This window comes from Crocodylus porosus, unplaced genomic scaffold (genome assembly GCF_001723895.1).
Source record: "Crocodylus porosus isolate Cpor-Errol unplaced genomic scaffold, CroPor_comp1, whole genome shotgun sequence".
NCBI classification, from domain to species: Eukaryota; Metazoa; Chordata; order Crocodylia; family Crocodylidae; genus Crocodylus; species Crocodylus porosus.
In genome coordinates this window covers 24,849,665-24,865,135 of record NW_017728914.1, presented here as the reverse complement: position 1 = coordinate 24,865,135, position 15,471 = coordinate 24,849,665, and the positions used below count along the sequence as shown (strand labels likewise).

Sequence of the window (15,471 nt, the reverse complement as noted above, 5' to 3'; positions counted from 1 at the left end):
TTGGGGTGAAATTTGATGTCTGTTAACAGCAATGTTGTGCCATAGTTTAAAGCCGAAAGCTGGTAGAGTATAATTGGCTCAGCTGGAAATCAGCCAGGACAGCTGGGCAAACCTCCTTACTCCTATGAAAGTCCTGGGAGTTCTTTGGTGATGAGTTTCAATATCCTGACCCATTAAGTGTGCTGTAATGCAGTGCAGAAGCATTGGCTTAACACTGACTCTGAAGGAAGATTGCTGTCAGCATCTCCTAGGAGTGAAGCACCTGGGGATGAAATCCTGGGCCTAGTAAATGCAATAGTGAAACTCCTGCTGAGCTAGGTGGGGCCAGGGTTTCACTGATGGAGTCTCTTCCTGGGTGGCAGGCAGTGTGTACCACCCATGAACTCCAGCCAAGCAGGCTGGGGCAGGTCTGATGGGATCACAGGCTGCTAGGCCAAGGCTGACTATTGCATCAATTTATACGCATTTCTTTGGGTTTTTTCCCCACCTTTACAGATCTGTCTTCGGCGAAACGGAAGTTCGCAGAGTCCCTAAATGAGTTTAAATTCCGATGTATAGGAGATGCAGAAACCGATGATGAAATCTGTATAGGTAAGTAATGTGTGTGGTAAAGAGGCATGGGAATCTTGTTCTACATTTATGGAACGAACTGGTCAGGGCTCTGGGTGCATCTGCATGCAACGGGGGTTCACACAAAGGCACTCATGCTCTTTGCAGATCCATTGTCTCCTTTCCAGTGTACAGAAAGATGTCCTTTTCAGGTCCCTGTTTGAGCAATCCCAAATTGGACTGCATCAGATCTAGAGAAAATGAATTTCATGGACAAGGGGCTTGTCATTAGGGTGCCAGCCCTTTCCCGTTCTAAAGCAGTGTATCTGAGGACAAAACTGTGGCCAGGGATCCTCTTTGAGAGAAGGCTGCAACCTTCTCACTGAGCAGAGGTGACAGAGACCTGCTGGGCACAGCTGTCTGCACAAAGAGAAGCAGATGGAGGTGTGGCAGGACTTCACAGACTGTGCACCCAGGTACTAAAGGAAGAAGCGGATCCTGTTGCTGCCTTCCCCCAGCCAACTAGCTCTCCTTCTTAGCAATCCTCTCTTCCCTTAGGTTTGCCTTGGCTCTTGTCTTCACACAGACTGGAGCCAAAATACCTGAATTAGATTTAATTAACACCTTGGGTTGTTTTTTCTTTTTTAGTTGAGTGAACTTTTTTTATCCCATTCTTAGCAAGGTAACTTTCTCATCCAAACCCTCAGTTTTGTCTAGGTCCTGGGACAACTCAGATGCAGTGGTCAAGTGAAATATTACTTGTGCAGTAGCTGTATCGCAGAGACTGTGTTCGCTCTAGGGAAGGCAAATACTTGCCCACTGCATAGAAGGCCTTTGAGACCACTGTGCCAGTTGCTCCCTCGCTGGAGCATCTCCTCCACATGCTTGTTTTTATAATTAACTACCAATAACAATTAGAGATGAGAAAGGGCTCTTGAGTCATCCAGTGCATATCTATAGGTGCTACATAATAGATCTTTAATATGTTTGTACAAGTCTCGCTGCCCTTAAGCCAGTGGTTCATATTTGGAAAAGTGTGGTGAGGAAAAACTAGACTGTTAGATGTGGTTTCTCCTCACATCTGCCCAGATAGATGTGTTAGCTTTACTATTGGCACCTTTGAGTTAGTCCAGGATTCAAATTTTCCCCCTTTTCTGCTTTAGTAAAATATAAGGAAAGAAGCAATTCTGAATAGGTTGATCCCTGGGGGGATAAAAGAAATGGATTGAAACCTGGACATAAAGATGTGGAGAAAGCCCTGAGTGCTGCTTCGCACCACACCAAGAGTATAGTTGTTACAGGTGACTGTAACGCTCATCCAAAGCCTATCTCATAGTGAGGACATTCCAGCAAAATTGAGAATCCACTCCCTTGCTCTGACTGCCAGAGAGCAGTGGGAAGCCAACCTGCTGATCACATGAGGAGTCCCCCTGCATGTAACTGTGATCTCATCTGCCTGAACAATGCTTCTTGTGCGCTGTGCCAGAGTAATTGCTGATGACATGTTGCAATCCCTTCTTCGAAGTTGGAGGATATCATGTATTGACTGTGTTGGTGTCTCTTTCAGCAAAGTCCCTGCAAGAATTTGCTGCTGTCCTCCGGAATCTAGAAGATGAGCGAATGCGCATGGTAATGTCTTTGAGGCTTGGAGCAGCTGAGCTAAATCTGTCTGTTGGAGGGGGCTTGGTGAATAGCCTGGATCACTGTGATGCTGGGCTGGGAGAATGGCTGCTTACTAGGGCTGAAGAGTAAAGTGGGTCTTTTGGCCACAGGTTTGTTGTGAGTAGAAGCTGATGGGAGCATTGAGTTGGGTTTGGAAATGTCAGGAGTCAGCCTGGCAGGACAGCACCAGTGTTCCCTTGGCAGATTGTGTTACCACTCAGGGTGGATAATGGGCTCCTGTGGGCAAGGTGGTGACTCCTTCTGGCCAGTGTGGTGTAGGAAGACTGGGCTGGTTGCACAGAGGAGGGGCACAAAGTACTTACACATATTCCTCTCCCTGGTTTGGCCAAGGCCACTGTTGTTGCTCAGGCACTAGAATCACTGGGTTGTGTCCCAGGGAAAATGGGAATATTCATCCTCAGGGACTGAGTCTTGGCAGCATGAGGGGAGAAGCAAATCATAGTGAACTGTGACTCAATCTAACAGGCTCCACATTGAGAGAACAAAGGCTAAATTCTGCTTTTCAGGTTGTTTTTGCTTTTGAGTACAGTGTCCTACACAGCGTAGAGTGCAGAAGCTGCTTTGGACAAAGACTGAGTATGCTCCCTGCAGTCCCCGCTCTGGTCCCCATCAGAGCAATTGCAGCTAGTTGGAGGTTAGGTGGGGAGGGAGAAGAGGTATGTTCCGGTGGCTGGAAGAATTGTTGCCAGTCTGGCTTGATCTTATAAAGGCTATTAAACAATTTTAATGTTCACATTTGCTCATGAATCAGTAACTCTGATGCTCTCAGGACAAAGGGAGTTGTCCAGGACAAATTGCCCTCGTCTTTCTGGCTTCCTAACAGATCTGAAGGTGAGCAGGAGATGCTGGGTGGCTCAGTGTTCAGGGTTCAGTGGGTTTTAGGCCAGTTCTTATTGCCAGGGTGTCTATAGCAAAGAACTGTTGCTGCAGCTGGTACCCTTGACAACCTGAGCAGAAATTTTGGAGACATGGAACATGTGTACCTGAGAGGGTTTGAGACCTGTAGTCTGGGCTGTAATTTGGTAAAATGACTGTCTGGGCTGTATCTTTTCAGCACACCAGACTATTATTTCTAGTGCTGTCAGTCTGGTTCTGTTGACAAGCCCTGATTCGCAGAAGAGAATTAGATTTATGGACAGGAAGAACAGAAAAACTCAACAAGATGCTGCAATTTTGGAAATATCCGAGCAGCTTGCTCTGGGATGGTGTTTTGGTTATAAATACCTTTCTGGAGGACTGTGGTTGAGTGTTTAGTCTTCTTTTCAACCCTCTTGTCTCCTGCAATATTGATGGTTTCATGGGGATAACATTACTGAAAAGGAGACTGGCTAAATGTCCATTGCCAGGAGGTATGTAACTGGATACTGGCCCTTTTAAGGCCAGAGAAATGCTTTGCAAGGCCCTGTTGCACCTAGCCATCAGAAGCTTGATTGTTGAAAGAGCTTGAAGCAGTCACTGGCGGAAGAGGCAGCTAGCTCTGGGGAAGGGTAAATATCATGACTCATGAGCAAGGGCCATTATTATTATTATCCACATGGGTATTTAGTGTTAGACTTGCCTGGGGAGAAAGTGATTTGGTAGCTGGTGCTGGCAAAGGACCTAAAAGGATGCTTTGTGTTAACCAAGCCTGGCTTGAGGAGGACCTAGATAGCTTGGACTCTTGAGCCAGTAGAAGAAGGCTGCTGAAGACAGTAGATGAGAACTGGTGGGAAAAATGTTGGGCCAGGACTTGAAGACATAGGCCCACAAAGGGGAGAGTATACAGGTCAGGATTGAAAGTGCTCTTCTTTCCCATTGCCTGAGTTCAGATGGGAAAGCTTATAGGGCAGGAGGGTGAAACCTTCAGCAGACAAGGACATTGTTTAAGCAAAATAAAGGGAAATCTAGGAGAGGGGGAAACATTATATTAAAGCTCTTGGGTATGAGAGAGTTATTTGAGGAGCTAACAGGGAAAGTAAGGCAGGTCATCTCTAATATAATCCCAAGCCACCATGGGGACTCTAAGGCGATTTGCACTGGCAAGGTGTATATACTTGCAAAATTATCTGGGGATCCTCTAAGCAAAAACAACTGATGGGTTTAAACCGCTCAAAAGCTGAAGGGCAAATTGGTGCATACAGGGAGTTATTTTCCCCTGATACCTAGTAAGCCCCTTTATAGCATGCTGCCAGCATTTTATGATATTGATGCTGTTATTGAAAAAACTCCCCTGCATTGCTCTGCACAGATGCATAGCGAGAGAGGACCTCTGCCTTGATGGTCTTAACTCTAAATTGGACAGGCGTAAAAGGTAATGGAGGTTCGGTGTGGGAATAGACGCTCCTGGAAAGTAATCTGTTTGTCTCTATTGTATTAGATTGAGAATGCCAGCGAGGTGTTGATCACACCACTGGAGAAATTCCGTAAGGAGCAAATTGGTGCTGCTAAGGTAGGTCGCTCTGATTTGTCTGTAAATTCTGTGCTTGCCTGGAATTAGAACTGCTCAAAAACGGTAGAAAAGATTAGCACAGATCGCATTCTTCCAGCTGAAATGTCATTGAAATGTGGGAAGTGTTGTACAGTTCTGCTTTGGGGGATAGAACTGCCAGTCTGTACTTTCTATTGAATGCCACCCATGGTGGGGATGTCTTCTGGAGGATTGCAGTCTTTGTTGACTATCTTGGGTCACTTCTTGGCCTTTTGGCTCCGATCAAGCATGTAGTTTCTAAACCTATTGTAAACCAGGCAGTGAACCAGGATGGGGCAAAGGCTAAGAAGTGCAACTAAAGTTGAACTTTCTTTCCCTCCAAAGCCTCAAAACCAGAATCTGCACTTTCCTAGGGGACACTTTCATTTGATCTTTAGAAAAATCATATCTCTCTCCTCTTCTCTACTAATATGATTGGCGTGTGTTCAGCTCAGATTGGGAGTTTATCATCCAGTAGGTCAAACCTCTAAGAAGAGGCCACAGAAATGGAAGCTGAGGACTGCTTTGGGGCACAGCTTATGTTCTGTTTTTCTCTTCTGGTCTTTGTTCTGAAAGAATAAAACAGAAGAGCCAGCTTACTTCTAGACTTCCAGGTCTTGTTAATGTCCTTAAATACTTCTGAAGAAATGGCCTAACATAGGTTGTTGGATTCTGTGCCCCACTCCTGTACCTTGTTATATCAATTGGAGCACTTGTTCCAAAGATGAAAAGGCAAATGGACCAACCTGTGATCTGGGAATGCTTAACCATAACTTTTAGAAGATTGTCTTGAAGTCCTCTCATGTTAGAGGAGGTGGGGAGGATCTTAGGTAAATACTGAAGATAAAGATGGAAGAAGATTCCTGGGGCTTTTGATTTATAGTAGGTGTGAATGTTGGTGTTGAGGATTCCGGGTGCCTGAGTGTTATGCTCTTTGCGCTTCCTAACAAAATACCATTAGCAATCGGCTTTCTAGAAAAGCTGTCACTGTGACCTGTAAATGCTTCACAGGTTAAATAACTTAACTTAAACTATTAAATTACCACCTGGGATTCTAGAACACACCTTACATTTTTGCAATCTCTTCAAATTATTTGACTTTTTTCCCTTTCCTCAATGGCAAAAAGATCCATGTTAGTCAGATGCTGTTGTCAGCTGTTGGGTATCATAAGGGTGACTTTGGCTGGGAGATATCTGCAAGTACTGCAGAATGCACCTGCAGTGGTGGCACAGTTTGCTTTACAGTGCTCAGAGGAGAAAGTGTTGGTTGTGATGTACACTTTGCTGTTTTCCCTTGAAATGACTGACCCACATAATAGAGAGGTAGTTTGCCATATTAGTCTGAAAGCCAGGCAGAATGCAGGCTTATAGATTTGAACCTCTATAGACTAATTAAATCAGAGATGTATAGCATAATCTTTCATAAACAGGGGGCTGACTTCATCAGGTGTTGTGAAGGGACTGCAGGAAGCAGAGCTGCTAAGTAGAAAGCAGTAATTAGAATACAAAGGGTGTGGGGGGGAAGAATTAAGGAGGCTTCACTGCTGAGAGAGGCAAGGTGGGTAGCAGAGAGAAAAACAGAGCAATTAAACCATTGAGGGATATACAGCTTATAAAACCTAATCCAGGTAATGGGATAAGAATCTATAGTCTTGGTTTAGACTGTACTTAAAACAATCCAGTGTGTGAGTGATTTCTTGTTCTGCAGTTACCCATTCAAGTTTGTTTTGGAAGTTTTGTTGTCTAAGACCAGCCACTCTGAGGTCAGCGATGGATCAGCCGAGGAGGTTAAAGTGTTTTATCACAGGCTTCTCTGTCCGTCTGGTACTGATGTCAGATCAACGTTCATTCATTCTCACATGTGGGCATAGCCCCATCTGCCCAGCATAGAGAGCAGAGGGGCACAACAAGCAGGTGATGATGTATATGATATTGGTAGAGGTGCATATGAATGAATCTCAGATGTTACAATCAGTGGTATCTGCTCCAGTGTTGATGCGGTCTGTGTTGCGGAGGGACAGCTGGCATCAGGATCTGTAGCAAGGTCTGATGTGTAGGTGAGAACAGGAGTTAGGTAGTTTGTTGCTAGAGAGATGTCGTTTGAGGTAAGTCAGGACAGGTTTGTCCCCTGTGACTACCTCAAGACAATTGTCCTTTTTCGGGAGAGTTTGGAGGTCATTAGTAATGTCTGGGATGGTGACGCTGGGGGCTGTAGATGACAGCCAAAGGGATTGTGTTTTCCCTTGTCTCAGGTTTGGTATTGTAGTAATTTGTAGTGGGCTATGGCTCTGAGTTGTGTGGCTAGTTTTGGGATTGCACTGTAATTATAGGAATCCCTGTTTCACATCCTTAAGGTATGCATTCCAGTCAGTGGGATCAGAACAGATTCAGTTGTAATGTAGAGCTCGGCTATTGGTTTATGATCCACTATGGTGGTGATATGGACATTGCAGACTTTCACAATGGTGTCCAAGAAATGAATTGGCTGGGAGGAATAATCCAAAGTCAGTTTGACAGAGGGGTGGATGTTGCTGAATTTCCAGGTGGAATTTTACTAGTGATCCCTTCCTATGTGTCCATATGATGATATCATCAGTGTACCTTAGGTATGCCAGGGGGATGAGAGGGGCAGTTGCAGAGGAATTGGACTTCAGGTCTGTCATTAACATCTTGGCATACTGGAGGTTGGGAGGCATACATATGCCAATGGCAGTGCCATTCATTTGTAGATATATGGAGTTCCAGTCTGAAATAGTTGTGGGTAAGGACAAAACAGGACAGTGTGTTGGAAACAGAAGTAATGTCCTTGTTGGGACATGATGTTCTTTACGGCTTGCAATCTGTCCTCATGGGGGATGTTGGTGTACAAAGATATAACATCCCTGATAGCTAAGACTGTTATAAACTCTGATATGGTGGTTCCTCAGTTTCTTCAAGAGAGTAAAGCACAGCTTTTCAGAATAGGCTGTATAGTGTATAGAGCAAAGTATATTGGTCACCTGAAGTCCCACCTCATGAAAGCAATTGTTTGAATGAAGCAATTTGTATTTCCAAGTTAATTTGGTTCTTCTCAAAAGAATATGAGTTTAGCAGATTGATTTATCCTTCCCCGCCTGCCAAGGCAGTTTTCAGTGTCCTTTTGAGGCTCTGTTCTATGTGAAGTTTCAGTAATCAAAATTGTGTCCTAGCTTCTCCATCAAAAAAGTCAGATCAGTAGCATGGCTGTCAAAGAACACATTTTGTGCTTTCATCTCCTGCTGCTACTGCTTTCATGGCCTGAGCTTGCAAGGCCTTACCCTGTCTTTGGTGGCTGTCGTGGACAAAGAAAATTGGAAGCTCTTACATGTGTGAAAAGGAGATCCATTAAATCCTATAACATTTATTGGTCAACATGGGCTGGCCAAGATCCAGGATTTTGTCACCAAGCATGGCTGCCCTACCAGCAAAAGCGTCTCTTGTGATGTAAAGCAAGTGATTTTGCTTGAGTAAAATGACTCATTTCCAGCTAGCTAACAAGTCACTTGGGACTGGAAAGCTGCCCTTCTCCCGCTTGCTTCATTTTGTCTTTTTTGGGCCCCTCACAACATGTCTCCTAGGTACAAAGCCCTGGGCCTGCTGTCAAGCTTGCTAGGTTGGTCTTTAGACATCAGTATTGAAAACTGAAACTAATTGCCTTACCTGCTTGGGGCAAGTGACTTGTGTGCTTCTGAAAGATCTCTGAATGATAACCCTGACATATATGAAGAAGGCATGAGGGGAGAGCGGAATCAAGGTGCAGAAGGGACGTAATTGGTGAAAGGAACAAGGATGGTCACTTAAGCGTGGTTAGGTTGCTAAGGTTCTGAGATGAAAACTGTTTCCTTATATTCTTCTTCTATTCTCTTTTGTAGGAGGCCAAGAAGAAGTATGACAAAGAGACTGAGAAGTATTGTGGCGTGTTAGAAAAGCACTTAAACTTGTCTTCTAAGAAGAAAGAATCTCAACTGCAAGAGGTGAAAGCACTGTCTAGTTTTCCACTTCTGATGTTGCAGATCAATGGGCTCCATCCTCACACTTGTTTAATACACACGGAACAGGCTGCATGCCTGTGAAATGGGTTTGCTCATAATGACAGGGTGGTAGATTTTTCCTTCTCTCTCCATAGCTGGAGGGAACAAATCTGTTGGGGTAAAATAAATCGGAGGGAGTAGCGACAATTTCAGTAGTCGAGAGGCTAAAGAGTTTGTAGATAAAGTGTATGACATCAGGTGCCTATGGTTGTACTCCTAACTCTGCTGAAGGCTTCCTGACTGACTTTAGGAAAATTTTTGCCTTGTGCCTTAATTTCCCTGCCTGTAAAATGGATGTATTGATACTAGCTTCAGAGGCTCAATTAATTAATCCTTTAAACTTCCTTTTAATCCATATTTAGTCATGAAAATATTTCATCATTAACCAGTTACAATGCAAAGCAGTAACTGGTTGGAAAACAGCATTTCAATTCGAAGTCACATTTGGTCTTCATCTTTGACCTTGGAGAGAGACTTCTGTAGCAGTGAGCTGAGCAGAGGGTCGGCTTGTTCAGGGGCAGAGAAGAGGTTTTTTTTTTTTTTTTTTGTATGATGTTCTGTACACATAAAGATTACTTGCTTGAAACCATTATCTGTGGAGGAGGCATTGAAGGGGAATGGAGAAGAATCCCCTAAACCTGCCCCACCACTGCTGTATCTGCTCAGATCAACTGTGCGTTCCCCATGCAGATGGTGTGATGGTGGTTTGTTACTTACTCTTTTATACCTGTGCCAAAAGTCTCGCTGGTGGTTTAGTTTGTCAGTTGGCATCCCGCGGTTTGGGGTTTTTAAATGTGATTTGATTCATTTCTCCTGGATCGTCATTTTGTTTTTGAGCTCATGCAGTACTACATGTTTGCTGACATGGAGTACTGGAATATTTTACAGAGCCAGGCCTGCAGTGGTAAACAAGGCATGATACCAGTGAATTGTGAATGAAAAATGGGCCTTTGGTGTTCTCAGGCATGGCTTCCAAGCCTTGCTGGTTCATGCACAATCTCCTTAATTGTTACTCATACACTGGGGTAGCTTTCTTCAAAGTAAACCTCAAAATGTTGGCATTACTTTGTGGTATTAAGAGCTGCAGAAGACTCTAGCGACTGGATACTAGTGCCATCTGGTGGAGATTTCTATATTAGACCCTTATTGGTCTTTTGCAAGGAAATAAAGAGAATATTGGGATAGCATGTTCGCAGTTCCTTGCCTGCTGCGTAAGGCACTTTTAATATGCTTATGTGTTTAATTTAGAGGCCTGATTTTTCACAAGGAGTTGGCGTCTGCAGGTTCCACTGACTTTTTTTTTAAAAAGAAACTTCACATGTTTTTGACAGTTGAAGCCAAGGAGGTAGATCATTCCAGACATGTCCTGTTTGTATACACCCCCTCTAAAGCATCTACTATTTGCCACTGTCAGAAATGTATGGGGTAAGTGACCCATTGGTCTGCCCCAGTATAGCGCTTGTGTTCAAAGTGAGAAATAAGCTTCTTTGAAAATTACAGCCTGTTTTTTGAGTGGATGGGGTCTGCAAATATATAATATTTGGCCATAGTTCTTCATGCTACTTAGAAGCTGTGTAACTTACTCTCTTTGTGACCTTTGGATACCAGAGAGGGGAGAAATGACAGATGCACGTTGAAAAGCTGGTGTTGTAGTGGTAATTTTAGAAGAGTGCATATCACCCCTTATTAGCACTGTGCAGCTGTGCTGTAAAACCCTGACTTAGGACAACAATAGTTTATGTATGGGAGCCTGTGCATCTTACACTAACTTCCTTTGCTGGCCATAGCATAATCCATGTATGGGGAAAAGGAATAACATGGGTATTGTGTGGCACTGCTGCTTTGGCTCCTGCACAGTTAAATCACACAGTGGGTCTAATTCGCTGTTTGATTCCTGGCAAGGCCAAGATATCATGTCACATTTTTTGCTGTTCGGAACTCACTTTGCTAAGTACCTCCTGGTCTGCATGGTGGGCACACATGACTAATGTTACAGGTTGGTCATGCTGGAAATGCCCCATTTCATGGCTTTTTGTTATGGATTAATGGAGCTAAGTTCTTAAAAAGCAAGCAAGTAAGTGTTAGTGATGCCCTGCAATGAGTCAAAATGGCCACATGGTAGGTTCTGCATTGGGCTCAGCATAGGAAGTATGGCCATGGAATAATCTACACTTCTAGAACTACTTCAGTCTTTCCAGGGAACTTCCACCGAGTTTGGCCAAAAGATGTTTAAGAGCTACACATTATACCACTGCTTAGGAGTATGGCATTTTTTTCTGATAAAGTGATACAGGTCCTTATGTGGACCCAGATGTATAGGATCAGCGTTCCCTCTAAGCTGCGTGGTGTGTGCAGCAGTGCAGGTATGCTCATGCCACGCTGCTAGGTGCACCCGTGCAGCCGTGCACGCCACACAGCTTAGAGGGAACGCTGCGTAGGATAAACGTATCCACCAAATGGCAAAGTTATTCACCTTCTTGTATAGCTACAGTAGTGGTTATCATTAACAATAGCAGCAGTGCTGCTTTAACTGTGTTGGTAGGGTTAATGCAGGACAGTGTTTTAGTACAGGTAAGCCCTCAGGAAACAATTCTGTACTGAGTGAGGAGCAGCTAGATGATGTAAAAGGTTTCTGACAGTCCTTGTTTTTTAATCACAGTGGAGGACAAAAAAAGGCAGATGAAACTATTGCCTGAGAAGGCTGAAGTGAATTGAATAAATAATCTAGCCATGTACTTTATAAAGCTATAAATAACTAGGATAGGATGTTGATGTGCAGGATTCATGGACTTCTGTGCATTTTTTGTTTGTTTAACAAAGGGTAGTGGTGGTGCCCAGAGTGACCTTGTTCCCATCTGATGTATATGTGTGTTAAGCGTACTGGTAAGTACCATGGTAGTGGTTAAGGATCAGTCCTTAGTCCTGTTCTCTTGGACGCTGGAGTCAAAGCAGTCTCAAAAGAGTTCCAGAGTTTTTTGCTCTTCTTCAGCTGGTCTATCAGCTAAAGTTCGCTGACCTTTGGGGTCTGGTGCAAGGTCTATACCCTCTTGTTTGAGCATTTGACTAAAGAACATTACTGGTGCGAGGTGGGTTTACTTGAGGCAAAGAGGCTGGGGAGCGGCTCTTTACGGTCAAATCTGTGTAAAATTTATGCATTTCTTGCTTTCAATATATGCTATTCATCCAGCTGTCAGGGAGGTAAGAACACGAAAGTCACTAACTACATTTTTTCAGCTGAAGTGTCTCTTCATGTGAGCCAGGTTTGTATTTAATCATGGTACCATCTGTCCAACCCTGCACTAATATCTGATAAATTTATGTTCTGCATGGATGTGTTCCCATTAGACCCAGATGTCTCCAAATCTTGCAGCCAAATGTTCGCAGCCAGTAGTGACTCTCTGTTTCCTTTTTAATCCCTATGATGTTCACAGGCAGACAGCCAGGTGGACCTTGTTCGACAGCATTTTTATGAAGTCTCCCTTGAGTATGTGTTCAAGGTCCAAGAAGTCCAGGAGAGGAAGATGTTTGAGTTTGTGGAACCTGTAAGTGACTGTTCAGGATTTCTTGCCTTACTGGATGTCATGCGCCAATACATTAGTTATATGGAACATCAGTAACACCTCACACTGGAGGTGAAATGAGGCTCCTGGAAATAAAAGAAAGAAGTGGAATTATGGAAAAATGAACAGGATGACAAAATAAATGGGGGGGGCGGGGGAAAGCAAATTTGCTTACACTCATATGTGCCCAGATGCTGTGTCTTTTTTGTATTACTTTTGAGGAGTTTTAAAATATGTTATGGCTATTTACATAAGATGATTCCTTTTTAAGCGAAAAATAAATTGGAATCAATAGAAGGAATACTTTTAGTTGTGGCTGCTTATTGCCTGATTTTTTTTCCAGGACAAGACAACTCCACTCTTCAGTAAACTAATGGGTAAACTCTTCCTGGATGGAGGAGTGTGGGGGTCAGTAAAGATTCTCTAAGAAGGGGGAATATGTAGGATATTTACTAAAAGAACCAAAGCCCTAGTCATCAGAGGCATTGTGCAGTTTAAATGGAGCCTGAAAAAGGGGGGGTGCTAGTTTAGTAGATAATTTCTATTTTGAAAAATGGCTGTAGGTCTAGCTTGACAAACTTAGTTCCTTTTTATGTCCCTTGGCAGTTGCTGGCATTCCTTCAGGGCCTGTTCACATTCTACCATCATGGCTATGAACTTGCAAAGGACTTCAGTGACTTCAAGACTGAGCTGACAATCAGTATCCAGAACGTAAGTGTGCAGTGGGGAAAGTTTTGTGTGCATGTATCTGCCTTCCAGGCAGGATTAACATCCCCCTCCCCCCTTACATTTAATTAGCTTTTCTGTCTGCCACCTAGCAAGAGGTTTGATGGCATAATTGAAAGCAAAGGGGTTTTTTTTGTAGATGACACTACACCAGCCACACAACCCGAATAGCAATTAATTCCACTTGGCTTTCAAGTGTAGAGAGCCAGACATTCCCAGGAGGATTTGGCAAAAAGGCAGCCATCATTAAGTGCACCATCATTTTAACAAGTATTTCAAAGCATTGTCTTTGGAAGTGCCTCTCATCTTTTTCCCATTTATAGCAGACATCAGGAATTCTTTAGCTGAGACAACTTGCAACACTTGTTCCCCTATACAGCTTGACATGTGGTTAAGGTAGCAATTGACAGGATGACTTAGAGTTCCCTCAAATGGAGGCCTGTTTTTAGGGATCTTTACTGAAACATTCACTGCTTGCCACTAGAAAATAAAAAGCAGTGATGGTAGACTTTCTCCGAAGGGTCCAAATTAACTTATTTATTTTGGGAGCAGAGAATTCCATGGTTCCTGCTTGTGAGTTTTTAAAGACAGGTTCACAAGGCAGGATTTAATTCTGTCTTACAGCAGGCCGGTGTGGTGTTTGCCCCTCAGATGGGAAAACATACAGCACATGGGGAAGATGTGTCAGCTGGGGATGTTTGCAGTATAGGAAATAGGGACCTTGGACCCCTAGACCACAGTTCACAAGGCCAGGCAAGCCCAAGCCCTACAGCTCAGAGTAGGCAAACATTTGGTAATGTCACTATTTAGCTGTTATAACTGGGCAGGCCACATAACTGGTGGCTTTTCTGTGAATGTTGCTTTTGTTAAAAATTCTGACAAAAATATAGACTTGGTACCAATCTGTTTTTAAAAACCTATCCAGACAAGAAATCGTTTTGAAGGTACCAGGTCGGAGGTTGAATCCTTGATGAAGAAGATGAAGGAGAATCCTCATGAGCACAAAAACATCAGCCCTTTTACAATGGAGGGTTATCTTTATGTCCAGGAGAAACGTAAGTGTTTTTGCTTTCCACTTAGAGAGAGTTTTCCCTTGAAAGGCAGCAGAAACTAAGGTACGAGAGTTTTGCCCTCTGAGTAAGGTCACGGGCCATATGCAGTCACAGTGACCTGATGGTCATTCCTAGGTAGATTCAACTGGCAGCTAGAGAATTGACACAAGTTCAGAGTTTTGCAGGATCAACCTAGTTTCAGCAGGATGAGCCAGTGTCTTGCAGTGCTCTTGGAGATTATCTCCAGCTAGTCCAGGTTTTTCCATTGGTAACTCTTTTTTTTCCATTGTGATGCACTAGGTTTGTTCAGCAGGATGAAAAGCACTGGAAACTTTATACTTTACATTTCACGTTTAAATTTCCGTCTTTTTCTTTTTTAACATGCTTTTTATGATGGTTTATTCCTGTCAAACTATAATCCCATTAGCATGCTCTTCTTGCGATCCTTGACAAATCATAGGTAGCTAATTTACTCAAATAGATAGTTTCTACACATAGGGCAGATTGCTCTGGCTAGGTTTTAATTTGAAGTTTCCATGTAAGTCATGTAATTTGAAATCCTTTCTAAGATGCTGTCTTCCTGCCCTTGTTGCATGGAAGTAAAGTTCTTAACCCTGAAGAAAAATTCTGCCCTGCTAGGGGTGGAATAAAAACTAACTTGTACTGACCTGGTCTGCAGCTCATTGAAGTTGATGGAAAGTTGTTGGCTCATTTCCATCTTTGATTTCTACAAAGAGGCAGGGTGGCCCAATGGCTATGGCTCTATCCCTGAACCAAATACATTTTAATTCAGTTTCTTACTCTCCACAGGCTCTCTTATGACTTGACACAAGTCATTTAATCTCATGCAGCTGCAAGCAGCCCTATTCCACCCTCACCCTCACCCCACTCTGCCCTCTCCCCTCCTCCCCACTTCATCTCCTCCCCACCTGCCCTCCAGTGCTCCAAAATTGTAAGGCTCCTGTCCTTTGCTTGCTGGCAATGTTTGGGTTTTCTTTTTTTTCCTTTTGGAAGGGGAGTGTTATATAGTAAGCCTGCTGAAATCATGGAGCCCACTGCTTGAGGTGATGCAAAACCACAAGTTAATTACCCTGAGTAAGCCTGGAGAAGCTATTAATTTATGTTTAACATGTGGTTTAATGACTTCCCCAGGCTTAATCAGGGTAATTAAGCCATGGTTTTGGGCCATGTGGCAATCTGCAGGGAGGGCTGGGATTGCCAGGGCCCATTGGCCAATCAGAGGCATAGGGGAGCCCCATTGTGCTCAGCCTGCAAAAATGGTGGCCAGCCCTGGGATCTGCTTGTGAAACTGGCCAGCTGCCTCGAGTTTGGTAGATCCCTAATTATTAAAAATGTAATGTGTATTTTGATTTGTGGTTAACATGAATACTTTATGGGTTCTCATT

The 15,471-nt window shown here is 43.6% G+C and overlaps 1 protein-coding gene across 2 annotated transcripts in view; it reads left to right on the top strand.

The window, feature by feature from the left end:
- Positions 1-15,471, top strand: part of ARHGAP26 (Rho GTPase activating protein 26) — a 313,273-nt gene that overhangs the window by 81,759 nt on the left and 216,043 nt on the right. For both annotated transcript variants that reach the window (XM_019535005.1, XM_019535006.1), the window contains exons 2-8: positions 496-591; positions 2,117-2,178; positions 4,589-4,660; positions 8,569-8,670; positions 12,159-12,269; positions 12,894-12,998; positions 13,939-14,068. In XM_019535005.1, coding sequence (XP_019390550.1) covers positions 496-591; positions 2,117-2,178; positions 4,589-4,660; positions 8,569-8,670; positions 12,159-12,269; positions 12,894-12,998; positions 13,939-14,068 — 678 coding nt within the window. The remainder of the gene's footprint in view (positions 1-495; positions 592-2,116; positions 2,179-4,588; positions 4,661-8,568; positions 8,671-12,158; positions 12,270-12,893; positions 12,999-13,938; positions 14,069-15,471) is intronic.